This window comes from Piliocolobus tephrosceles, chromosome 13, assembly GCF_002776525.5.
Source record: "Piliocolobus tephrosceles isolate RC106 chromosome 13, ASM277652v3, whole genome shotgun sequence".
In the NCBI taxonomy this organism is placed as follows: Eukaryota; Metazoa; Chordata; class Mammalia; order Primates; family Cercopithecidae; genus Piliocolobus; species Piliocolobus tephrosceles.
The window spans coordinates 67,436,001-67,462,593 of NC_045446.1; the positions used below are offsets into that span (position 1 = coordinate 67,436,001).

Below are 26,593 nucleotides of genomic sequence, written 5' to 3' on the forward strand. Positions count from 1 at the left end.
AAATTTTGTTAAAATGTTTGTTATTTTAAGTGAAAAGAAAAAGCAAAATTATGTATACAACATGAACATAATAGAAAATCAGCATAGAAAAATATATCGAGTGATCATCTCTCAAGAATGGGACTAGGCAGATACTATATTTCTAATTTTTTGCACTTTACACATAAAATAACAAACCATGTTTTACTTCTATAAAAAAAAACAAAACTGTATTCCATTTTTAAAAGCCCCATAACCAAACAGATCTTTCTTCCCCCTATACCAAATAACAAGATTTGCAGTAAGGTTAGCAGACATCAAGCCAGAAAAACTAGAAGGGATGGGGACATTCCAGCGTAGGAGTTTAGCCATGAAAGAGTGCTGGGAAGGGATACGTGTCACTGTGTGCAGAATCCTAGGAAGCCTCCTAAGAACAGTAGGGAGAGGAAGAGGGTATAGGAGCAGCAGAGAAGGTGGGGTTCAGGGATAGAGATCATGAAGACCAACTAGTGTCAGCATCAGTAACTCAAAGAGACTAAAGAAAAGATACCAGGGAATCATTATGTGAGTAGAAGGACTGTGGATATTGGAAGCATGAAAGCTTCCCACTGAGCCAGATTTAGTCTGAGACTGAGCACAGTGGAAGAAAGTATAACAAGTTACGGTGCTAAGCATCCTACCCCTGCCCCAGAGGCAGGCCTCTCACCCACAAGCTGTGGAAAGCCCAGTTTTGTCCGCCTTCCCTACTATATCACCAGATCTTTTCAGCCTGAGGTAGAATCCAGGTAGTTATCAGACCAAAATGCCCTTACACAAATGAAACTACAAAAAGTGAAACTCACCAGTCAAAGTTAAAGTATTCATTGGATGTTTCTATCCACAGGAACAGCAACATCAGAGACAAGACAAATGAAATTACCAGGCACGGGCAAAATAATTGCTCTTTCTGGGAAGAGAAAAAAGAAATCTAACTTAGCTTCATTTATCCTTATTACCTCAGCAGTTTCTGTATACACTTGCCAAACTACCTTTCCTTGTGTTCCCTACCTCAGGTATAAGTTGCACTGCCATGCATTACCCTCCTGAGGCTGGAGTGACCACTCTCTTCTTTTTACCCCTACAAAATCCTGTATATGCCTATTTACAACCTTTCTTACACTGAACTGGAATTATGCATGTATGTTTTATCTGATGCTACACTGTTTCTTCTTTGAGGAAAAGGAACATCCCTGTATTACCAATACATAGTATAGTTTCTTGAACACAGCTGGCTTTTAACAATCACCTGTTGAATTCATCTGCCTCTCCAGCTACCAGATGTTTTGTTCAGTAATTAATTTACTGATTCATTCATCATTAATGAGTTCATTTAGTCATCAATCTACCCCATTGGAGAAGAAAGGGGGAATCAGAGTTAAAGAATAATTTTTTTTAAGTAGCTATTTTGTTCTAGTAAAATGCTAAGGATTTCACAAGCTACTTTCATTTGATTTATTTCTCATTAGAGCCATATGAGTTAGGCATCAGTCTCATTTTTGCAGAAGAAAGCTCACAGAGGTAAAATAATTGATTCAAGATCACACAGCTAAGAAGTAGCAGGGGCAGGACTAGAACCCAGATCTGTGTAAGCTCAAAGCCAAAATGGAGGTTATCATTATGGAGGAGGTACTGCTTTCTCTGAAGGCAAAGAAGTCTCCCTGTGTTAGTTTTGTGCCTTTCAATACATCCTCCACACAATCAAATAATCATTCCAAACCACAGCTCAGACTACTTCATCAGCTTAAAGTCTTTGGGGATTCTTTATTCCCAATGGCAGAGGTCAAATTCTTAAAACCACACAACATTGGACCCGTCTCCCTCTCTAGCTTCTTTTCCCCTCACTTCTTCTTTCATATCCTCTCCTTCATCTAAAATAAACCTTATATCAATCTCCAAATTCACTATGCCCTTCGACTTCTCCTTCAATACCAATTCTTTCACCATCCCCAATTCTCTACCTATCCAATTCTTAATCACCCTTCACCTTTTAAAAGGTGGCCCTCCCCTTGGTATGTGCCTGTGCACATGCACATACAGTTACAGCACTTCTCTCACTATATTGAGATTGTGTGTGTGTACTTATCTTTCCCCACAGTAGACTGAATTCCTTGAGAGCAGGAAGCATTGCCTGAAGCACTTGTATTATCCCCAGTGACTCGCATACAGGACAAATATCTGGGCAGGAAAGATACAGTGGGGACAGAAGAACATTCCTGCCTACTCCAGGGAAACCTCCCATTTCCTACCCCTTTCCTTGTATTCCCCACCTCAGGTATAAGAAATTAATTATCCAATAGGTCTGATTCTGGGACCCTAGTTGGGCCATGTTCACAAATAAGTAAAGGTACATGATTTTGCTCTTCTGTTCTCATTTCAGTGTGCTGATAATTTAATCACTTATACCATGTAGCTCACCAAAGGGTTCCAACATATGGCTTACAAATAGAGGCCCTAAAAGAGGCTAGTCCATATGCCACCACTCAGTCTTACTAGAGCTCTTCCTTAGGGAAAATCACCACTAGCTTGACCAATTATAAATGAGCACCTTGTTTCTCACTTGCTGTTTTTTTCTCCCGAGAAGAGAAATTCACAGAGGAGAGCAAATTACAATTCAGGCATCCCCGTAATCCCTAACCAAAAACATCTAATTGCACCCAAACATCACTTTTTCTTCAAGATTCACTGAATGAATAAATGCAAAAGTGAATTAATGAATAAACATAAAACAGGTAGTAAGGAAAAGTAAAGAATAAAAGTGAAAAATGAAGTGAAGGAAAGAAATGAAGAAAGCAAGTACATGTTTCAATAAGTTTAATATTGGTGCAATACTTTTATGGAAGAAATGGAGCCCTAGCATCCCCAGTCCTGGAGACCGTAAAGAGCCCTTATGGGGCCCGCGGTCAGCCTATGTTCCCCACATCTGAGAAAACACGGTCCAGCTCCTTATCAGTTTGTACCCAAGTGCAGCAACAAAATCCAACTTTAGTTTTTTCCCACTGCCTGAATTTCCAAAGGCAACTATAGCAGCCAGTAAGGAAGGTGACATAGCATTGGTGGTTGAAGATGCGTGGAATCCATGGATTAAGTTTGTTTGGTTTTCCTGTCTTATTCCTCTTGTGCTCAATCCTGTTGACCTTCTTAAACATGATTCACCCTTTGGCTGAAAGACAAATAAAATAATCAGGATCTAGTGTAACTCCCCTTAATGTACCTTATCCCATCATTCTACAGAAAATTTTATCAAAGAGAGATGGATTTTTAAAAAACTGTTTATAATCAAAGATAATACAGTGAATTTGGGGCAGAAAAATAGAGCTTCTTCCTACCTTTCTCACTAACTTGTTGAGTGTTTACTGTGATCATTGCATCACTCTAGGTTTAGTTTTCACACCTCTAAAATGGGACAATATTCCCTGTCCTCACCACCTAATAGATGCTGAAAAAATCCAATGAGATAATATATACAAATGTGCTTCTCAAATTGCAATATGCTGTTGAAATAACTCGAGACATTAAAGGCATGGGTGAGGTACATGAAAATACCATCCTTGACTAATAAGTGACTCAGATACACAGTTGGCTGCTTCGTCCCTTTCTCTCCTCTCCCATATGGAATCAGTTAGGGTTAGCTTCAATTATGAATGATGGAATCTTCAAAACAACAATGGCTGAAATGTGACAAGTTTATTTTTCCTTTGCCAACAAAAACTATTTCAGAGATAGAACAAAATATGTAGTATGTGGCTTCACAACAGCATTAAGAACACAGGCACCCACCACAACCTGCACCTGTGTACATCATCAAGGAGCCTGAGGACAGGCCAACATCACCTGGCACCATTACCAGCACCAATGCCTACCCACATGTACCACCTGGGGACCTATAGCCTGACCCACCCATCCTACTGCTGTCACTGCTAGCACCAGTGCATGTCACCTGGGAGACCAAAGATTGGCCCCCTAACACTACTGCCATCACTGACACCACACATGCTGCCCAGGGCTCCAGGGTCCCACCTGCCTACCCAGCACACTGCTAACACTGCCAGTACCCAAGCAAGCCACCTAGAGACCTAAAAATTGGCCTTCCTAGACCTGCTAACACCAGTGCCTGTGTACACTGGCCAGGGGTCCAAGGACAGGAACAATCGGCCTGCCATCACCACCACTGGGGCCTGAGGATTGGCCTGCCTGATGTCTCCATTCCCAGCAAAGCCTCACTGCAGCCTGTGCTAACAACCACAGCCTAAACCACTGACAAAATCATAGACACTACTGACACTGATTACAGTCAAAGAAATCCCAGGGAGACTATACTACTGCATGAACCCAAAATAAAAACTGAAGTGCCCCACCCAACCAACTCTATAGATACAGCTACAAGAAAAAAAAAATCTTCCCCTATGAAAGCCAACCCAAAAATTTATAAAAAGCAACTGTTACAGCAGATGTGCAGATATCAATATAAGGACACAAAAAACATGAAAAAGCAAGGAAACATGACAACTTCAAAGTAATATAATAATTCTCCAGCAAGAGATTCCAATGCAAAAGAAATGTGTGAAATGCCTACAAATAAATTAAAATAACAATATTAAATATACCCAATGAGATACAAGAGAGCACAAATACTACAAAGAAATCAGAAAAACAATTCAGAATCTGAATGAGATAATTCAATATGGAGATATTATTTCAGAACCTGAAGACAAGTCATTTGAAGTAACCCAGTAAGGTGAAAGAAACAGAAGGAAGGGAGGGGAGAAAGAAAGAGAAGGAAGGGAGGGCAGGTGGGCGGACGGGTATGGTGGCTCACACCCAGCACATTGGGAGGCCAAGGTGGACGGATCATTTGAGGTCAGGAGCTCGAGACCACCTTGGCCAACATGATGAAACCCTGCCTTTACTAAAAATACAAAAATTAGCCATGCGTGGTAGTGCATGTCTATAACCACAGCTACTTGGGAGACTGAGGCAGGAGAATTGCTTGAACCTGGAAGGTGGAGGTTGCAGTGAGCTGAGATTGCACCACTGCGCTCCAGCCTGGGTGACAGAGCAAGATTCCATCTCAAAAAAGAAAGAAGGCAGGCAGGCAGGGAAGGAAGGAGGGAGCAAGGGAGGGGAGGGAAAGAGAGAGAGAAGGAGGGAGGGAGGGAAGGAAGGGAGGGAGGGAGGGAGGGAGGGAAAGGAAAGGAGGGAATAAAGAAACCCTACATGACATTTTGAAAACCATTAAGTGACCAAGTACTCAAATTTTGGATATTCCAGAAGAGGTGGGGAAAAGCATAGAAAACCTATTTAATAAAATAATCACCGAAAACTTCCCAAGTCTTAAAAGGGATTCAGACATCCATAGAGTGGAAGCTCAAAGATCCCCAAATAGATTCAACCCAAAAAGGTCTTTTCCAAGGCACTTTATAGTCAAACTGCCAAAAGTCAAAGACAGAGAATTCCAAAAACAAGAGAAAAGCATCAAGTCACATGTAAGAGAAACCAATCAGACTAATAGTGGATTTCTCAGTAGAAATCTTACACGATAGGAGAGGATGGAGTGAAAGAAAAACTTTTCTTTCAAAGTGCTAAAAGAAAACAAAGACCAAATGGACCTAACAGATATATACAGAACATTTACATCCAACACCTACAGAATACACACTCTTCCCATCGGCACATAAAACATTCTCCAGGATAGACTACATGTTAGGCCACAAAACAAGTCTAAACAGATTTGTAAAAATCTAAATCACATTAAGTATCTTTTCTGACCAAAATGGAAAAAAAAAAAAATAGAAATCAGTAACAAGAGAAATGTTTGAAACTGTAAAAATACATGGAAATTATTTTTAACAATATGGTCCTGATTGACCACTGGTCAATGAAGAAATTAAGAAAAAAATTTTTTGAAACAAATGAAATGAAAAAACACATACTAAGACCTATGTGATACAAAAAGAGGAATGCTGAGAGGGAAGCTTATACCAATAAACATCTACATCAAAAGCAGAAAAGATTTCAAATAAGTAACTATGCACCTCAAGGAACTAGAAAACGAAGAACACACCAAACCCCTTCTATTTCTCAGTAGAAGACATACAAATAGCCAACAGGTATATGAAAAAATGTTCAATATCACTAATAATCAGGGAAATGTAAATCAACAGCACAGTGAGATGTTATCTTACCCCTGTTAGAAGGGCTACTATCAAAAAGAAAAAAAAATAAAGAAGGTGGCAAAGACAAAGGGCATTCTTACACACGGTGGGAACATAAATTAGTACAGGCCATAAAAAACAATACGGAGATTTCTCAAAAAATTAAAATATTGTAGTAACCATATGATCCAGCAATTCCACCACCTGGTAGTTATCCAAAGAAAGGAAATCAGTTTATCAAAGGGATACCTGCACCCCTATGTTTATTGCAGGACTATGCACAATTGCAAAGATACAGAACCACCCTAAGTGTCTATCAATGGACAAACGGATAAAGAAAATGAGCTTATATATACAATACAATACTCTACAGCCATAAAAAGAAAATGAGATTCTGTCATCTGCAGCAGTATGGATGGTACTGGTGGTCATCATGTTCAGTGAAATAAGTCAGGCACAAAAAGACAAATACTGTATGTTCTCACTCTTGTGGGAGCTTAAAAAGTTGATCTCATGGAGGTAGTGAATACAATGATCATTACCAGAGGCTGGGAAGGATGTGGAGTTGTGGGGGGATGAAGAAAGGTAGGTTAATAAGTACAAATACACAGTTAGAGAGAAGGAATAAGTTCTAGTGTTTGATAGCATAGTAGGGTGACTACAGGTAATAATATACAGCATATTTAAAAATAGCTAGAGGATTTGAAATGTCCCTAGTACAAAGAAATGACAAATGTTCCAAGCGATAGATATCCTAAATACCCTGATTTTACCATTACACATTCTATGCATGTATCAAAATATCACATGTATACAATAAAGTACAAACATTATGTATTAATAAAAATCAATTCTTAGAAGCTCTGTTTCCTTTTGTTTCTTCCATCAGCATAGACATTTACATATTTGAGAGTTGATATATAATTATTCATACTTACCACATGCAGTGGCTCACGCCTGTAATCCCAGCACTTTGGGGGGCCGAGGCGGGCAGATTAACTGAGGTCGGGAGTTTGAGACCAGCCTGACCAACATGGAGAAACCCGATCCCTACTAAAAACAAAATTAGCAGAGCATGGTGGCGCATGCCTGTAATCCCAGCTACTCGGGAGGCTGAGGCAGGAGAATTGCTTGAACCCAGGAGGTGGAGGTTGCATTGAGTCAAGATGGCACCATTGCACTCCAGACTGGGCAACAAGAGTGAAAGTCTCAAAAAAAAATTATTATTATTCATACTTGATGTGTTTTTGGTATCTGATTATACACATTTTCATTTTTATTAATAAATCTACAAAATGACAAAAGAAACCTAAAGTAACATAAATCAAAATTCATTGACCTTCCAAGGAGAAACAGACAAATCCAAAATTATAGTCAGAGATTTCAATACCCCTTTCTCAATAATAGTAAGCAGGATAGAGCAGACTTGAAAAACACTAGAATTGGAAAACAGAATTGAAAACCCTAGAATTCAATTAGCAATCAATAAGATAGTTGGAAAACTCCTAAATATTTTAAAATTAAATAGCAACTTCTAAGTAACTCTGAGTCAAAAAAAATCAAAAGGGAAATTAAAATCTTTTGAATTGAATAGAAATGAAAACACAACATAGAAACATTTCTAAGGTATAGTTAAAGCAATACTTAGATTTACATTTATAATGCTAAATGCCCATACTAGAAAAGAACAAGGCTGGGAGCGGTGACTCACACCCATAATCCCAGTACTTTGGGAGGCCGAGACAGGTGGATCACAAGGTCAGGAGATCGAGATTGTCCTGGCTAACACGGTGAAACCCCGTCTCTACTAAAAATACAAAAATTAGCCAGGCGTGGTGGCATGCGCCTGTAGTCCCAGTTGCTGGGGAGGTGGAGGAAGAAGAATGGCGTGAACCCAGCAGGCGGAGCTTGCAGTGAGCCGAGATCAGGCCACTGCACTCCAGCCTGGGTAACAGAGGGAGACTACGTATCAAAAAAAAAAAAAAAAAGAAAGAAAGAAAAAACAAGATCTCAAAATCAATAACCTCAGTTTCCATCTTCAGACAATCAGTAAAAGTGGTGCAAATTAAACACAAAGTTAACAGAAGATTAGGAGTAATAACAATGGATAAATAGAAAAAATAGGGAAAAAAATCAATGAAATCAAAAGTTGGTTCTTTGAGAAGACCAACAAAGCTAATAAATTTCTGACTAGGATCATTAAGGAGATTAAAAAAGAAAGAAGTCGGCCGGGCACGGTGGCTCAAGCCTGTAATCCCAGCACTTTGGGAGGCTGAGACGGGCGGATCACAAGGTCAGGAGATCGAGACCATCCTGGCTAACACGGTGAAACCCCGTCTCTACTAAAAAATGCAAAAAATTAGCTGGGCGTGGTGGCGGGCGCCTGTAGTCTCAGCTACTCGGGAGGCTGAGGCAGGAGAATGGCGTGAACCCGAGAGGCGGAGCTTGCAGTGAGCTGAGATCCCGTCACTGCACTCCAGCCTGGGCGACAGAGTGAGACTCCCTCTCAAAAAAAAAAAAAAAAAAGAAAGAAAGAAATCACAAATCATCAATATCAGTAATAAGAGAGAACCATCACCACAGACCCTAGAGACATGAAAAGAGTAACAAAGAATTTGGTACAACTTCATTCCCATAAATTCTATAGATACATGAAATGGGCGAATTCCCTGAAAGACAAAAACTACTAAAGCTCACTCAGGAAGAAATAGAAAACTTGAATATCTTTTTATCTATCAAGTAAATTGAATTTGTTGTTAAAAAGCCTTCCCATCAAGAAAAAGAAAAAAAAAAATGGATTCACTGGTGAATTCTACCAAACATCTACAGAAGAAATAATACCAATTCTATAGAAACTCTTACATCAGAAGAGAAGACTTTCCAAATCATTTTCTGTGACCAATATCCTGACACCAAAACCAAAGATATCCTAATAAAAGTAAAAACCAATATCCCGACACCAAAACCAAAGATATCCTAATAAAAGTACAAACCAATATCCCTTATGAATCCAAATGCAAAAATTCTTAACATACATCAGTACATACTGACCAAGTGTAGTTTTCCAAAGGACTGCAAAGATTATTCAACATTCAAAAATCAATCAACTTGGGGCCAGGCATGGTGACTCAATTCTGTAATCCTACAACTTTGGGAGGCTGAGGCAGGCAGACTGCTTGAGCCCAAAAGTTCAAGACCAGCATGGGCAACATGGCCAAATCCTGTATTCACAAAAAAAATGCAAAAATTAGCTGGGTGTGGTGGTAGATGGCTGTAGTCCCAGCTTCTCGGGAGGCTGAGGCAGGAGGATTGCTTGAGCCTGGAGATGGAGGTTACAGTGAGCCAAGATCACACCACTGCACTCCAGCCGAGTGAGACCTTGTCTCAAAAACAAAACAAAAAAAATAAACTTAATTAACCATATTATCAAACTAAAGACAAACTATATGGCCATCTAAATAGATACATAAAATACTTCTGAGCAAATTCTAACTCCATTCCTGACAAAAACCCTCAGCACACTAGGAATAGCAAATATTATGCCTTTGTATGGAGAATATATTAAAAGCTAACAGCTAACTTCACACTTAATGGTGAAAGACTGATTGCTTTCTAAAGACTAAATGATTTTTTTCTAAGATCGGAAACAAAGCAAGGATGTCTGTTATCACCAATCCTGTTCAACACTGTACTGGCAGTCCTAGCCAGTGTAATAGGCTAGAAAAAGAAATAAAAGGCATAAAGAATAGAAATAAATAAATAAAACTCTATTTGCAGACAACAAGATTATCTACGTAGAAAATCTCCAAAATTCTACCAAAAAAAAAAAAACACTTAGAATTAATGCGTTTGGCAAGGTAGAATCAGATGCAAAAATCAAAAATTTTTATAGACTAGGAATGAACAAATAGAAGGTAAAAATTTTAAATCACTATTTACATCATGAAATAGCAAAACATGAATGGGAAAACTGGTGAAATCTGAATAATATCTGAAGTTTCGTTACCAGTAATGTACTAATGTTATCTTAGTTTTACAAAATGAACCACAGTAAAAGGATAATGCTGGGGGAAACTGAAACTAGGTAAGAGTATACAAGAACTGTCTGTACTATCTTTGTAACTTTTCTGTAAATCTAAAATTATTCCAAGATGAAACATGTATTTAAAAATTAAATTTAAATGATGATTTACAATAGTAACAAACACATACTTAGGTATAAATCTAACAAAATATGTGCAGGATCTGCATGCTGAAAACTACAAGACACGAAAGAAATCAAAGACTCAAGTAAAGACTCATAACAATACTGAGTCTTCTAATCTAAGTACCACTTTCTTGGATTAGAAGACTCAATATTGTTATAATCTCAATTCTCCCCAAACAGATCTACAGGTTCAACATGATTCCAATCAAAATCTCTGAGGACTTTTTTTGTAGAAATCAATAAGCTAATTCTAAGATTTCTATGGAAAGGCAAAGGAAATAGACTAGCCAAAACAATTTTGAAAAATAATGTATTTTGACTCAAACTACCTGAGTTCAAGACGTAATATAAAGCTACAGTTACCAAGACAGTGTGGAATCAGCAAACAGACAGACATAGAGATCAATGAAACAATACCGGTTCCAGAAAAAGGCCCATCTATATATGGTAAATTCATGTTTGACAGAAGTATGAAGGATGGAGAAAGGACAGTTTCTTTGACAAATGGTTCTGGAACAATTGGATATTCATCCAAAAACAAATGAACCTCAATCTACAACTTTGCATTTTTTTTTTTTTTTTTTTTTTTTTGAGACAGAGCCTGCCTCTGTCGCCCAGGCTGGAGTGCAGTGGCAGGCGATCTCTGCTCACTGCAACCTCCGCCTCCTGGGAGCAATTCTCCTGCCTCAGCCTCCTGAGTAGCTGGGACTACAGGCACATGTCACCATGTCCGGCTAATTTTTTTTTTTTTTTTTTTTTTGTATGTTTAGTAGAGATGGGTTCCACTGTGTTAGCCAAGCTGGTCTCGATCTCCTGACCTCAAAAGATCTGCCCACCTCAGCCTCCCAAAGTGCTGGGATTACAGGCATGAGTCACTGCGCCCGGCCCACAACTTTGCATTCTTTGTAAAAATTAAATGGATCACAGACTGAAATATAAATCTAAAGCTGGCCAGGTGCAGCAGGTCATACCTGTAACCCCAGCACTCTGGGAGGCTGAGGCTAGAGGATCACTTGAGCCCAGGGTTTGAGACCAGCCTGGGCAACATAGTGGGACCCCCATCTCTACATAAAATACAAAAATTAGCCAGATGTGGTGGCGCACACCTGTAGTCCCAGCTACTCAGGAGGCTGAGGCAAGAGGATCACTTGAACTGGGGAAGTTGAGGCTGCAACAAGCCATGATGGGGCCACTATATTCCATTCTGGGTGACAGAATGAGACCTTGTCTCTAAATGAATAAATAAATAAAACCTAAAGCTATAAAACTTATAGAAAAAAACATAGATGAAATGTGTCCCTGCTTTAGGCAAAGATTTGTTAGGTATAACACCAAAAGCATGATCCATAAAAGAAAAAACAGAGAAGTTGTATTTCATCAATATTAATAACTTCTAGTCTTCAAAAGACATTCTTAAGACATAAAAAGGCAGGCCACAGATTTGGAGAAAAACTGTCCTATATTTTGATAGTGCTTACACAATTACATGCATTTGTCAAAACTTGAAGAATTATACACTAAATAATGGTGAATTTTAGTGTATGCAAATTCTATCTTAATTAGAAATTTCTTGGCCGGGTGCGGTGGCTCACGCCTGTAATCCCAGCACTTTGGGAGGCCAAGGCGGGCATATCACAAGGCCAGGAGATCAAGACCATCCCGGCTAACATGGTGAAACCCCATCTCTACTAAAAATACAAAAACTTAGCCGGGCATTGTGGCGGGCGCCTGTAGTCCCAGCTACTCAGCAGGCTGAGGCAGGAGAATGGCGTGAACCCGGGAGGTGGAACTTGCAGTGAGCCGAGATCAGGTCACTGCACTCCAACCTGGGGGACAGAGTGAGACTCCGTCTCTAAATAAATAAATAAATAAATAATTTTTTAAAAAGAAATTTTTTATAGTATATGAATTGATGTATGGATTATTATTATTATTTTTTTTTTTTTAGAATTTTACTCTTGTTGCTCAAGCTGGAGTGGAATGACGCGATCTCGGTTCACTGCAACCTCCACCTCCCAGGTTCAAGCTATTCTCCTAGCTCAGCCTCCCGAGTAGCTGGGATTACAAGCACGCATCACCATGCCTGGATAATTTTTTGTATTTTTAGTAGAAACAGGGTTTCACCAAGTTAGCCAGGCTGGTCTTAAACTCCTAACCTCAACTGATCTGCCCGCCTTGGCCTCCCAAAGTGCTGGTATTACAGGCGTGAGCCACTGCGCTCAGCCAGATGTATAGATCTTGATTGGAACTTTTGAAAAGACTTTTTGGAGGAAATTGGTAGAAATTTGGATATTAACTAATTTACATTCAGTTGGTTTAGTAAACTATTGTTAATTTTAGGTGTGAAAATGATGATATCATTGTGTAAAAAAAAAATTCCTTTTTTGGCCAGGTGTGGTGGCTCATGCCTGTAGTCCTAGCACTTTGGGAGGCTGAGGCGGGCAGATCACAAGGTCAGGAGTTCGAGACCAGCCTGGCCAATATGGTGAAACCCCCCCATCTCTACTAAAAATACAAAAATTAGCCAGGCGTGGTGGTGTGCGCCTGTAGTCCCAGCTATTCTGGAGGCTGAGGCAGAAGAATCGCTTGAAGCCAGGAGACGGAGGTTGCAGAGAGCCAAGATCGCACCACTGCACTCCAGCCTGGGCAACAGAGAGAGACTGTCTCAAAAATAAAAATTCCTTTTTTAGAGTTTCACACAAAGTATTTACAGGTAAAATGTATGGTGTCTGCAATTCACTTTCAAGTACTTCATCTAAAAGAAGATAAAGCAAATATTGGAAGATGTTAACAATTACAAATATATGGGGCTATATTTTTCTGTATATTTTAAATAGTTCATAATTTAAAAAGTAGATGCTCTGGAGCACCTTGCCTATGTTTCATATCCCACCTTTGCCATATTTAGCTGTGCAACTTTAGGCAAGTTATGCAAGTATTCTGTACCTCAGTTTTCTCATCTTTAAATGTGAATAATAATGGTACTTATCAATATAGTTTGTGGGATTATTGAGTGAATCAATAGATGTGAAGAATTTAGTTCTGGAAATATTGTAAACTGAATGTTGGCTTTCAATATAATAATTGCTATCCATTCAGCACACTTTGAGCACTAAAATGACCAAGCATTAGGTTATGCGTCAAGAGCAAAAGGATGAGTAAGTCAAAACTCCTATCATTGACAAGATTTAAATATAGTGGAAGGGATGTATATTAGCAATTGAGTATAACAATGTAATAACTTCTAGAATAAACATCTATACAATACACTAGGCAGCATGGAGAATAGAGTGATTAACCCAGCCTCAGCGCATAAATGAAGACATTTTGGAAATTCAGGAGGGAGCTGAAAAAGACAGGGAAAATATAAAGACTACCTACAGTTTTTTGTTGTTGTTGTTGTTGTTTTTTTAAAAACAGATTGAAATAAAAAGACCTTGGAGATTCAGTTTAAGAAAAGGAACTGGGCACATACATTTGCCTTCCATTTCCTTGCAAATCATCTTGAAGTGACAGTAGAAAAGTATAATCAGGCCAGGCGCGGTGGCTCATGCTTATAATCTCAGCACTTTGGGAGGCCAAGGTGGGCAGATCACCTGAGGTCAGGAGTCTGAGACCAGCCTGGCCAACATGGTGAAATCCAGTTTCTACTAAAAATACAAAAATAGGCCGGGCGTGGTGGCTCAAGCCTGTAATCCCAGCACTTTGGGAGGCCGAGACGGGCGGATCACGAGGTCAGGAGATCGAGACCATCCTGGCTAACCCAGTGAAACCCCGTCTCTACTAAAAATACAAAAACTAGCTGGGCAAGGTGGCGGGCACCTGTAGTCTCAGCTACTCGGGAGGCTGAGGCAGGAGAATGGCGTAAACCCAGGAGGCGGAGCCTGCAGTGAGCTGAGATTGGGCCACTGCACTCCAGTCCGGGCGACAGAGCAAGACTCCGCCTCAAAAAAAAAAAAAAAAAATACAAAAATTAGCCAGGCGTGGTGGCATATGCCTGTAATCCCAGCTACTTGTGAGGCTGAGGCATGAAAATTGCTTGAACCCGGGAGGCGGAGGTTGCAGTGACCAGAGATGGTGCCACTGCACTCCAGCCTAGAGTCTCAAAAAAAAAAAAAAAAAAAAAAAAAAAAAAATTTTAAAGATTTTCTGGTTGACATTTGTTGAGTTTGTCTAAAGACCTGGGATAGATAGAAAGGGAACGGTCAGGTTAAGATAAAGATTGTGGAGATCAAACTTATTTTGAAGTTTTATAGTGGCTGCCCTTAGAGACCATAGGTGACAAATGTTTCCTATTCAGAGCTCAGTAATCTCTTTAGGATTGGAAGGGTCTGGAAGAAAAAGATCTAGCTTTGTTAATAGAGATTCTTTACAGATGCAAATGTTCCCCCGCCCCCCCCCCCCCCGCCCTCCCGCCTCCCTCCCTCCCCATACACAAAACAGCTTTGCAGAACCATTTCAAAATATGGCAAAGAAACATATTTTGGGGTAAATATTTTTTCCTTTTTGTCTTGTATTGTTATGCCAGAGTCAGGTTGCAAAGTAAACCATGATATATAGGGTTAAATAAAACACATCTGATGATAATTTATGGTTTGTAGAGCATGACTCTAGGGTTAAATAAAACCCATCTGATGAGAATTTATGGTTTGCAGGGCATGACTCCCCAGACCCCTTAGATAGGAATTTGGGCAAGATGGAAAAAAAAAAAAAAAAAAAAATCAGCATTTAGTCCCTACACTGGCCTCATATGAAAACTAGGTAATCCCTCTCACCCAGAATATCACACATTCCCATCCTGGACCCTCTTTATGAGACAGAGGCCAGAGATGGCAGTTGCTAAGCAACACCAACCACCCCACAGCTTCTCGCCAGCCCCATGGAATACCATCAGCATCCCCAATATAAGAATTAGGTATTCTGTCCCAATTAATTTGCCCAAAGAAGGAAGAAATCCTAAATTACTATCTCACCCTCAAAAGTAGTAGTTACCTCACCTTCTTCAATTCCTTGCTCAAATGGCCCCTTCTCAACAAGGTCAACCCTAATCACTATTTAATACCGCAACCTGCTCCCTCCTTCTAACTCCTCTATTGCGCTCTTTTTTTCTATAGAAAATAAAATATTATATAATGTATTTATTTAGGATGTTTACTGTTTATTGTCTGTCTGTACCTCCTAGAGCATGTTCCACATTTAACAGTAAGAGTTTATTGCTCACACATCTGAGTTAATGGGCTATCTGATCTGCTGATCTGTTCTGCCTCAGCTAGAATGACTGGGGTGACTTGGCTTTGCTTCATGTGTCACTCAACCAGATTGACCTGGGTATGTTCTCATGGTGCTGGAAGTTGTCCAAGAGAGTAAGTCCCAAATACAAGCCCATTTCAAACCGCTGCCTCATGGGATGTCTGTTCACACAGCCGATCCCAAAGTCAACAATCAGGGCAGGTCACCTCATGGTGGTCAGTCACAGTAGTCACACGGAAAAAGGTGTGAACACAAAGAACGTAACTAAGGAAAAGGTGAAGAGTTGGAGTCAAATAATACAATCTGCCTCTCTATATGACCAGCAAAGTAAACTTTGAGGCATAAAAGCAATACTAGAGACAAAGAGGGACATTTCATAATGTGAAAAAAAAAATTTTAATTTGCAATTTGTAGATACTATTAGATAGGAGTTCTAAATTTCTCTTCAAAGAATCAATATGTCGGTATGTTCAATTCTTTGCCTTCTACTTTTTAACTTTTTTCGATCACCTGCTCCACCCTCATTCCGATTACCAGCTCTGCCCTGACTCATCCTGATCACCTGCTCCACCCTTACCGGCTCCACCCTGACTCCCTCCAAACCACTCAACCCGTCACTCTCCCTAAATTAGTCAATCAGAATTAGTTTAGCCTGTGCGGTCTAACAGTAGCCAATAGGGGAACATCACCCCAGCAGGAGCCGCACGCATCAGGAATAAGAACCCCTTCCCCTCCCTTGTCCAAGTGTGCGCTCACCATTGCTCCATCTGTAAGGGTGCACCCTTCTACAGAAGTATATTGCCTTTCTGAGAATCAAAAATAAAATTTTATATTTGAGTTCTATTTCTTTTGCAGCACCAAAACTATTAACAGTACCCAATCACCTAGTCTCTAAGGGAGAAATGGACAAATGCATAATCATGGTAGGAGATTTAGCCCACCTCTTAAAGAACAGAATAAGCAGGAAAAAATGTCTGTAAGGATATAGACGACTGTAAAGCTTGAATAACAAACTAGTCTTAACATTTATGGAGCACTGTACTCAACAAATGCAGAGTGTACCTTTTTTCCAAATGGACATGGAACATTTATCAAAAATGATCACAATTGGTTTTAATAAAGTAATTGACATCTTAAGAATATATCTTCTGATTACAGTGCAATTTAACTGGAAATCAGTAAAACAAATTCCGCATTTGGGAATTAAACACATTTATAAAAACCTATGCATGGGTCAAAGAAAAATCACAATGGAAATGAGAAAAAAAAACTTTCAACTGGTTAATGATGAAACTACTGCATATATATAGAACTTGGTGTGACTAATTGCAAATACTGGGGTGTCCAAGGGCAGACGTTATGAACAAAACACTCTATGGGAGGATGGTAAGCTGCTCGGATATTGAATAAAAGGCAGCTTTTTAACCAGAATAATTACCACCACCATTGTCCACACACCTGCAGATACTTTGCGTCTAGGCACCAGCCAGGGTAGCCAAGTTTACAAGAAAATTCCTAATATTTAAGGGGAGATCAATAAACACTGTTTCCTTCCCAGACCTGTTCTCTGAATTCTACACGTATATATCCGACAGCCTACTGAAATCTCCATTTGGATTTCTCACAGGCACCTCAAAAGTAGTATGTCCAAAACTGAACCCTTGATGTTTTTTCCCTCTAAAATAGATTCCTCCTGCAATCTGTCTCATCTCAGTAGAGGACACCGCCATTCCCCAGCTCATGAGGTCAAAACCCTGGGGTTGCCGGCCAGGATTGGGACAGCTGAAGCAGACTTTTATCCCGTTCGCCATTAACAACTAGAAAACTAGACAATACACGAAGCCGCTACTGTCAGATACTGAACAGGAGGTCCAAGCCCGTAATCCTCGAGAGGGGACACAAACGACCCGACACAGTGAGCAAGCGACGTCAAAGGGCCTCAGGTTTGGCTGCCGACTAATAATACTAATAGAACTTCCTGTTTCTGGTGCTGCTTAAGGAGGAAGCACGGAACTGGGAACATTTACTTACCGAGACTTCAAAGTCCCAACCCAAAGCCAAGCTTCACGCCTAAGGAGACCAGCGTCTCTCAAGATGGATGCCTGGCTGGAGGGGCAGCTCTAGGCAGGCGGGGCGGGAGGGCGTGGCCTGGCGGGGCTGTGGGCGTGGTCAAGGACACCCCATGCCTGAGCTAGGCTGAAGCTAAGGCCAGACCCTCAACCTTGGCTCTGAGCCCCACATTTTAAATGTACGGTAAGGTATGCTGTCTTTGTTTTTGGTTTGGTTGCTTCTTTTTTTTTTTGATACGGAGTCTCGCTCTGTTGCCCAGGCTGGAGTGCAGTGGCCGGATCTCAGCTCACTGCAAGCTCCGCCTCCCGGGTTTACGCCATTCTCCTGCCTCAGCCTCCCGAGTAGCTGGGACTACAGGCGCCCACCACCTCGCCCAGCTAATTTTTTTTATTTTTTAGTAGAGACGGGGTTTCACCGTGTTAGCCAGGATGGTCTCGATCTCCTGACCTCGTGATCCACCCGTCTCGGCCTCCCAAAGTGCTGGGATTACAGGCGTGAGCCACCGTGCCTGGCCTCCTGATGTGATACTTACACATTGTATACCTGTATCAGAATATCTCATGTATCCCTACTATCAGGTGTATAAATAATACACCTATTATGTACCCATAAAAATTAAAAATTTGTTTTAAAAAGGCAGAAACAATAGTTAAAATTAAAATAAAATAAAGAGGTAGCCTGAGCGTGGTGGGTGGGGGCACAGGACTGCAGTCCCAGCTACTCTTCAGGCTGAGGCAGGAAGCTGCTTGAGCCCAAGTTTGAGGCCCAGACTGGGCGACAAGACCCTGTCTCTTAAAAAACATATAAATAAATATATATATATATATATTATATATATATATAGAGAGAGAGAGAGAGATACACCATATATAGAGATGTATATATATGTGGCAATTTTATGAATAACTGGGATACAAAAAATAGGTAATGCCTGCCCAAAGTAATCCCAGCACTTTGGGAGGCCAAGGCAGGTGGATCGCCTGAAGTCAGGAGTTCGAGACCAGCCAGGCCAACATGATGAAATCCTGTCTCTACTAAAATACAAAAAAAATTAGCCAGGCACAGTGGTGGGTGCCTGTAATCCCAGCTACTCAGGAGTCTGAGGCAGGAGAATCACTTGAACCCGGGAGGCAGAGGTTGTAGTGAGCCGAGATAGCACCACTGCACTCCACCCTGGGCAACAAGAGCGAAACTGCATCTCAAAAAAAAAAAAAAAAAAAAAAAAAAAAAAAAATCACATCAGTGTAAATTGAGTATCTGTCACCTGAAGCATTTATCATTTCTTTGGGTTATGAACATTCCAATCACACTCTTTGTTATTTTCAAATGTACAATAAATTATTGCTGACTGTAGTCACCCTGTTGTGCTGTCAAATACTAGATCCTATTTATTCTATTTATTCTATCCTATTTATTATTTGTTGTACCCATTAACCATCCCCACTTTGCCTTACCTTTTTTAAACCAGTTTCAAACATTCAAAGGGCCACAAATGGGCCTGTTTTCACTTTTGTTTGTTTAATCTTTGATTCCTCTGGCCATTTCTGTAACTGTGACCTCGTTCCTGAGCTCTAGACCTTTATCTCCAACTGCCAGCCACTGGCCTTCAATCTGGCTGTCCTGCTGCAGACACCTCAAACTCAGTAAACCCTAACTTAAATTTATTATCTTTCCCTTCATGTCTGCTCCATCTTCTATGGCTCTAATTCACTAAATGACAAGATCTGAAACAGATGTCTCATCCTCAACTCCTCCTATTCCTTTGCAACCCCCCAGCTCTCCACCTTACACAGAGTGGCCAAATTCTGCTTATTCCTATCTATTTCTCCTAGTCATTATCTTATTGTATTTCAATGCCCACTAGGCCCTAATCATCTCAGTATATGCCAACCAGCTTAATACTGCTATGTTAAAGTAGACTGCAGCAGATTCCCAAAGAGCCTCACTGTTTCCAGTTTACCTCTCCCATAATCTAAGACCAACTGTTGATCTTTTAAAAATGCAAATCTGACTATGCCTAAAACACATTCCAAAAGTTAAAGCTCCTTAAACTGGATCTCACCTTTCTCTCCAGCCTCAACTTGCCCCCAACTCTCCACCACCCCCACTTACATTGAAGCTTCAGCAAAGCAAACCTCTTATTCTACTCCCCTACACCATTCTGCATGTTTATTCGTGCTGTCCCTACTGCCAGGCTTATACACTCCCAACTTTGACCTGGCTAGCACTCCTTCTCTAAGTGTGAGGCTCAACTCAGGAAGCCTTGTTTGTTCATCCTCACCCCTATTTCTCACCACCAGACTTGATTAACTACCTTCTCCTGTGTGTTCTATATATCCCTCCAAATAAACCTCTTATTACTATCCTAGCCACATTGAATATAATTACCTATTTTGTTTTACTAATGTTTTAGTTTCTGCTTCCCCCTTCTAATTGTAATCTACCTGCGGGACAGACAATATCTAACTAATTTCTTTATTCCCAAAGCCTACTACAGTGCTTGGCACATGTCAGTCAATTAGTTCATTACATAAACAGCCAGAAGCTACAGACCCATCAACCCTTAAAGGGAATTAGGCAGTTAGGCTGCATCTTTTCTGACCCAGCTGAATTCTCTGGAGCATGCCTCCCAGTAACCAGTTAGGAGGATCTGGCAGTATCCTGAAGAGAGATTGTTAGCTTGGATGTTGGGTGGGTGATAGTGCAGAGGGAGAAAAGTCAGTTGAAACTTGAGATATTGACCCTCTCCCTCCTAACTTCCATTCTGGACCCTAGCTTAACCCTTGACATAACAGTACTAAACTGTTGGCTCCCACTGAGTGCCAATCGAGGGATGAAACACTCTTTGTGATAGGAAGATTTTTTTGAAACTCCATTTTGACTGCTTCTGGAGAGAGTTTCCCTCATCTCTTATCAACAGACAATGAAATAAGCTCTGGTGGTTGGGCCCAAGTTTGAGCAAATACAGGCCTGATCCTGTTACTCCTGGTTTTAAAGGTATATCAAAAAGCAAGACAAAACTACAGCAGGTAAAAGAGAATATAAAAAATGGTACCAAAGACTTTATCAAATAAGTCAAATTGTAACATTCTTATTTCAAAGTATATAAATATTCAATTAATCTCTGCAGGAGGCTTCAACCCTGGCTGTTAAAAATCAGTAATGAAGGTAGACTTGATGACCTGATGTGGTTTCTTAAAAACCACAGGTTCCCACTAATATCTGGGAAAGATTTTCTCCCCAACTTTATTGTCTCAACAGCCAACAGAACTGACTTAATTTTGTAGGCTCATCATTCAGCTAATTAAATGATCCTTTTCCAGTAAATATTGTTTAAAGTCTGGTGGGTTTTGTCTAATCCTAGGCAAAAAGTATAATGAACTCAAATAAGATTGTGTTAGGACTCAGTTTAAAAAAAAAAAAAAAAAAAAACTCTTTCAAAACTGCAAACTGTATGCTAGTCATTTCTTCAAAACTCCAGCTTCATTCTGGAGAGTAGAGTCTCTTAGTCTAATAGTTTCCATGAGGAGCAAACCAACTCCAGATAAAGTTTTTTTTTTTTTTAGTAATCATTGTTACATTATCATCTTTTGGAGAATTCTGCTAAAAATAACAATGTGCTGTAGTTCATAAGGCCTATTTCAAATATTTTGCAAACATGTATTCATACACACACACACCATTCGCTCTTTAAACATCTAGAATGGCACATGTTCACCTAGGCCTTTGTGTATAGCAAAGGTTTCTCAGCTAGTAAAGTTATAAAAACACAGCCAATTTCCAACTTTCTCTGCTGCCTGAAGCCTAGGCAATAGTTATCCAACCCTTTGTAGCTTTCTCATTATTACAAGAGCAATTTTATCACTCACTCCTTGGATTAAGAATGGATAGTCAAGGGTTTCTGTCGTTGTTGTTGTTTTGTTTTTGTTTTTGTTTTTGAGACAGAGTCTCACTCTGTCACCCATGTTGGAGTGCAATGGCATGATCTTGGCTCACTGCAACCTCTCCCTCCTAGGTTCAAGTGATTCTCCTGCCTCAGCTTCCCAAATAGCTGGGATTACAGGTACCCACCATCACACCCAGCTAATTTTTGTATTTTTAATAGAGATGGGGTTTCATCATATTGGCCAGGCTGGTCTCGAACTCCTGAACTCAGGTGATCTGCCCGCCTCAGCCTCCCAAAGTGCTGGGATTACATGCCCAGCCTAGTCAAGAGTTGTTTTAAGAGGCAGTTATCTAAATCTACGCAATGGTAAAAGTGACATAAAGAAAGAGATAAACTCAGGACCTGTGGAAGCATATGGTACCTCACTCTTGAGTGCCAGCTTCTGATTTCTGTTTCTTGGCAGCATGTTGAAGCTTTCCAGACCCTGGTCAACAGGGCAGCAGCAGTGTATCAAACCCAAAGTTTGGACATTATCTTTGCTAAATGCATGTATTCTTGTTTCAAGGAGTGTCACTTTTAGTAAAAGTAATGAATCTCCTTTTTCCTTTTCTTTTTATTTTTTGAGATGGAGCCTCACTCCGTCTCCCAGGCTGGAGTGCAGTGGCGTAATCTCGGCTCACTGCAACCTCCACCTCCTGAGTTCAAGCAGTTCTCCTGCCTCAGCCTCCCTAGTAGTTGGGATTACAGGCGTGTACCACCACGCCTGGCTAATTGTATTTTTTTTTTAGTGGAGATGGGGTTTCACCATGTTGGCCAGGCTGGTCTCGAACTCCTGACCTCAAATGACCCACCTGCCTTGGCCTCCCAAAGTGCTGGGGTTCCAGGCGCGAGCCACTGGCTGGTTATGTATGTCGCAGTTGTTGTTGGAAGGCCATCCTCCCTCATGAATCTCCTATTAAGTGAAAGGTCATTGAAATTAATACATTTGCTTTTAACACACTCATGATGAAGAAAAGTTGAACTACAAGTTGAATATTAAATAGTAATATTAAGTGCTTAATCCCTCAGCAGCTTGACAGGAAAACAAAAAGAGGCCCAGGTTTTCTAACAAGTACCCTCAAGCAACTTCAAATGGATACAAGTTTTTAAAAATCAGTGTTTGATTGACATTTGATTTTATGGCCAGAAACTAGTTATTGGCTAAGATGCTTAAGCACAGCTCAGACTCCCAGTTATCAATTCTTCTGTAAAACCTCCCTTTTAGTGCCAGTGAAAGAGAGTTGTCTTAGTCTCCTAACAAACCAGGTAATTTCAAGCATTTATAAAATAGAACTGTGTTTGCCATGTGCCAGGGATTGTATTAAATGCTTTACATACATTACTGTTTCCTCAGAACCACAAAAGTAGGTACTGTTTTGTTTTGAGACAGGGTCCTGCTATGTGGTCTAGGCTGGTCTTGAACTCCTGAGCACAAGCAATCCTCCTGTCTCAGCCTCCCAGTAACTGGGATTACGGGTGCTTGTCACCATGTCTTGCCCTGGTTCTACTATTATACTCAGTTTACAGATCTGGAAACTGAAGCTCAGAAGGGTTAAGTAGCTTCTCCAAGGTCACAGACACTGTGACAGAGCCAAAATTTAAACACAGCACACTTGATTCCAATTACACTATACAGCATTGTTTCCTTTAGACCTTTGCTGTCCAGTAATGTAGCTACCAGCCACATAATGGACCAGTAATATAGCTGCTAGTCCAGTAATGTAGCTACTAGCTATTTAAATGTAAATTAATACAAAGTAAATGAAATTTAATATTCAGTTCCTTAATGACTAGCCACAATTCAAGTGCTTAATAGCCACATGTGGCTAGTGGCTTCCATACTGGACAATGCAGATATAGAATCCATTATTGCAGAAAGCGTATCTAGAGTATAACTGGGATATTCTTTCTTTCTCTGTCCTGATAATGCAAATAACACAAATTACCTTGGTACTTTGTCAGAAAGTTCAATTTCAAATTTAAGCTTAAGTATAGCAATACCTTAACCCTTGTGATCAACATATTCATGCCCATCTTTTTCTTGGTCTTGACTTTCTACCTGTATTTACTTATTATTGTTTCATTATAGATATTCTTGTTACAGGTTTTCTCCAATCCTTTGTGGGGAAAGGCAGAATATAAATATAAATAAATAAAAATCAGGACACATGGTCTGATTTTTGTGTGACTTCCTTAGTATAAGATACAGATTAGGACTCATGAGCCATCTATATGCTGTCCATAAGAAATTCACTTCATGGATAACAATATAGGCAGGTTAAAATTAAATGGATGAAGAAAGTTATACATGCAAACATGAATCAAAGGAAAGCAGAAGAGGTGACATTAATCTCAGATAAATTGGACTTCAGAGCAAAGAAAATTATAAGAAACATAGAAGGACATCATATAACGATAAAAAGGTTAGTCCACCAAGAAGACGCAGCAACCCTAAATGTGTGTGCAGGGGACAACAAAATTGCAAAATGTATGAACAAAAACTTATAGGACTGAAAGAAGAAATAGACAAATCCACAGTAATAGTTCAAGCCTTCAACACTCATCTCTCAACAATTGATAGAACAAGGAAACAGAAAATCAGGAAATACATAGAAACACAGAACATCAACCAACAAGATCTAATTAATAACCATAGAACATTCTTCGCAACATCAGTGTGGGTTCTTTTTAAGTGCTAATGGAACATATATGAGGTATATCATATTCTGGGCCTTCAAATGAACTTCAACAAATTTAAAGGATTTAAATCATACAGTGTATTTTCTGACCATAGAATCAAACTAGAAATCATAACAGAAAGATAATAGAAAAATCTGCAAACATTAGGAAACTAAACACAGTTCCAATAATACAGAGGTTAAAGAACAAGTCTCAGTGTAAACTTTAAAAATATATGGAACTGAATGAAAGCGAATACAACATATAAAATTTGTGGGACACATCTAAGGCTATGTTGAGAGTGAATTTTATAGGATTAAATGCACAAACTAGAAAAGAAGAAAATCTCAAATCAATAATATGTTTCTTCCTTGAGAACCTAGAAAAAGAAGAGCAGAATAAAGCTAAAGCAAGTAGAAGGAAAGAAATAAGGAGGGAGTGGGGCAAGTAAGGGCAGTGCGTATGGCTATAAAAGGGCAAAATGAGGGATCCTCGTGGTGATGGAGAGGTTCTGCATCTTGACTATGTCTTAAGATATTCTACTATGGTTTTGCAAGGTCCTACCACTGGAGGAAACTGATAAAGTGGTACCATTGGAGAAACTACCACTGGTAGAGCTCTCTCTGTTATTTCTTACAACTGCATATGAATCTACAAGTTACTGAAAAATAAAAAGTTTAACTTAGCAAACAACAGAGTAGACTTTCTGACACATAAGTGAAAAAGGATAATTATCCAAAATATATAAGGAATTTTAACAAAAAAATACACAATAAAGGTAACAATGGAAACAATGAGGAAAAGATTTGAAACGACACTTTACAAATGAGTAAAAGTACAATGAAATACTATTAATATTACACACACACTAGATTGGTTATAATGAAACAGTTTAACAGTATCAAGTGTTAGCAAGGATGTTGAGCAAAGTATCCTCCCATACTAGTGACAACTGTAAATCGGTACAACCCCTTTGGGAAACCCTTAGGCATTATCTTAAAAGTTGGAGAGCTATATGCCCTGCGATGATGCAGCAATTCCACACCTAAGGTATCTGTCTTAGTCAGATTTTGTGTTGCTATCAAGGAATATCTGAGGCTGGGTAATTTCTAAAGAAAAAAAAAGTGTATTTGGCCCTTGGTTCTGCAGGCTGTACCAGAAGCATGGCACCAGCATCTGCTTCTGTGGAGGGCTTCGGGCTGCGTCCACTCACAGTGGAAGGGGAAAGGGAGAGAACGCACACACAGATCAAACGCGATGAGAGTCAGAAAGCAAGAGAGAGAGAAGGAAAGTACCAGACTTTTTTAAACAACCAGTTCCCACAGGAACTAAAAGTGAGAATTCATTTACTCCCACCAGAATGAGACCAAGCCACTCATGAGTGATCCACCCCCACGATTGAAATGCCTCCCAGCAGGCTCTACCTCCAACTCTGGGATCACATTTCAACATGACACTTGTTGGGGCCAAACAAACAATATCCATACCATAGCGATCTCCTAGATATAAATTTGTGTTTGTGATACATCAGGATAAATATACAACAACATTCATAGCAGCGTTGTTTGTCATAGCCTCAAACAACCCAAATGTTTATCAACAGAAGAATGGAAAATATCAGCATATTCATATAATTGAATAACATGGAGCAAACAAAGCCAAAAGATGAGACAGCACACATACTAGGCTTTCTAGAATAGCATTGAGGGAAACCAACATATTTCTCCCCCAAATATTGAGAATTGTTAAGTCAAAGACATTGAAAACACAGAGGAACACTGTCTCAGCTTCTACTCGCCTGATGGCAGAACATAAATCCTTCCTTACTACAAACAGCACTTGCTTATCCGCCCAGAGAGGGCGCTAGCAGGCACCAGAGAAATCTGGGAACAGATTTTACTACCTTCCCGCATTTTCACACCTCTTAAAAGACATCTGTGCTCTCCTCTGTCTTGCCATTATGGGATTTATTACTCTTTGTTAAAATGCTATTTAAACAAGGCTCCTAAGCCACTACTTTGAGAAAGATACTTTTGAACTGAGCCGTCTCCCATATGATGTCAACGTATGTCAAACTTCTGCTGATTTTTCTTTTGTAAATCTGACTTCGGTTTTGTTTTTTATTTTTTATTTTTTGTTTTTTTGAGACGGAGTTTTGCCCTTGTTGCCCAGGCTGGAGTGCAATGGTGCGATCTGGGCTCACCGCAACCTCTGCCTCCCGGGTTGAAGTGATTCTCCAGCCTCAACTTCCCAAGTAGCTGGCATGCACCACCACACCCGGCTAATTTGGTA

General features: G+C 39.9%; 1 protein-coding gene across 2 annotated transcripts in view; it reads right to left on the minus strand.

Annotated features, from left to right (window-relative positions):
- GDPD4 (glycerophosphodiester phosphodiesterase domain containing 4) overlaps positions 1-22,531 on the minus strand; it is a 92,137-nt gene extending 69,606 nt beyond the window's left edge. Inside the window, exons 1-3 of one of the 2 annotated variants that reach the window (XM_023209134.2) lie at positions 22,435-22,531; positions 2,976-3,178; positions 822-925 (exon numbers count right to left, since the gene is read on the minus strand). In XM_023209134.2, the coding sequence (XP_023064902.2) occupies positions 822-925; positions 2,976-3,164 (293 nt within the window). In that variant the 5' untranslated portion in view covers positions 3,165-3,178; positions 22,435-22,531. Of the gene's footprint in view, positions 1-821; positions 926-2,975; positions 3,179-17,658; positions 17,721-22,434 lie in introns of those variants that run through there. The other variant, XM_023209133.2, reaches the window with a different exon arrangement.
- Between the last annotated feature and the right edge of the window lie 4,062 nt (positions 22,532-26,593).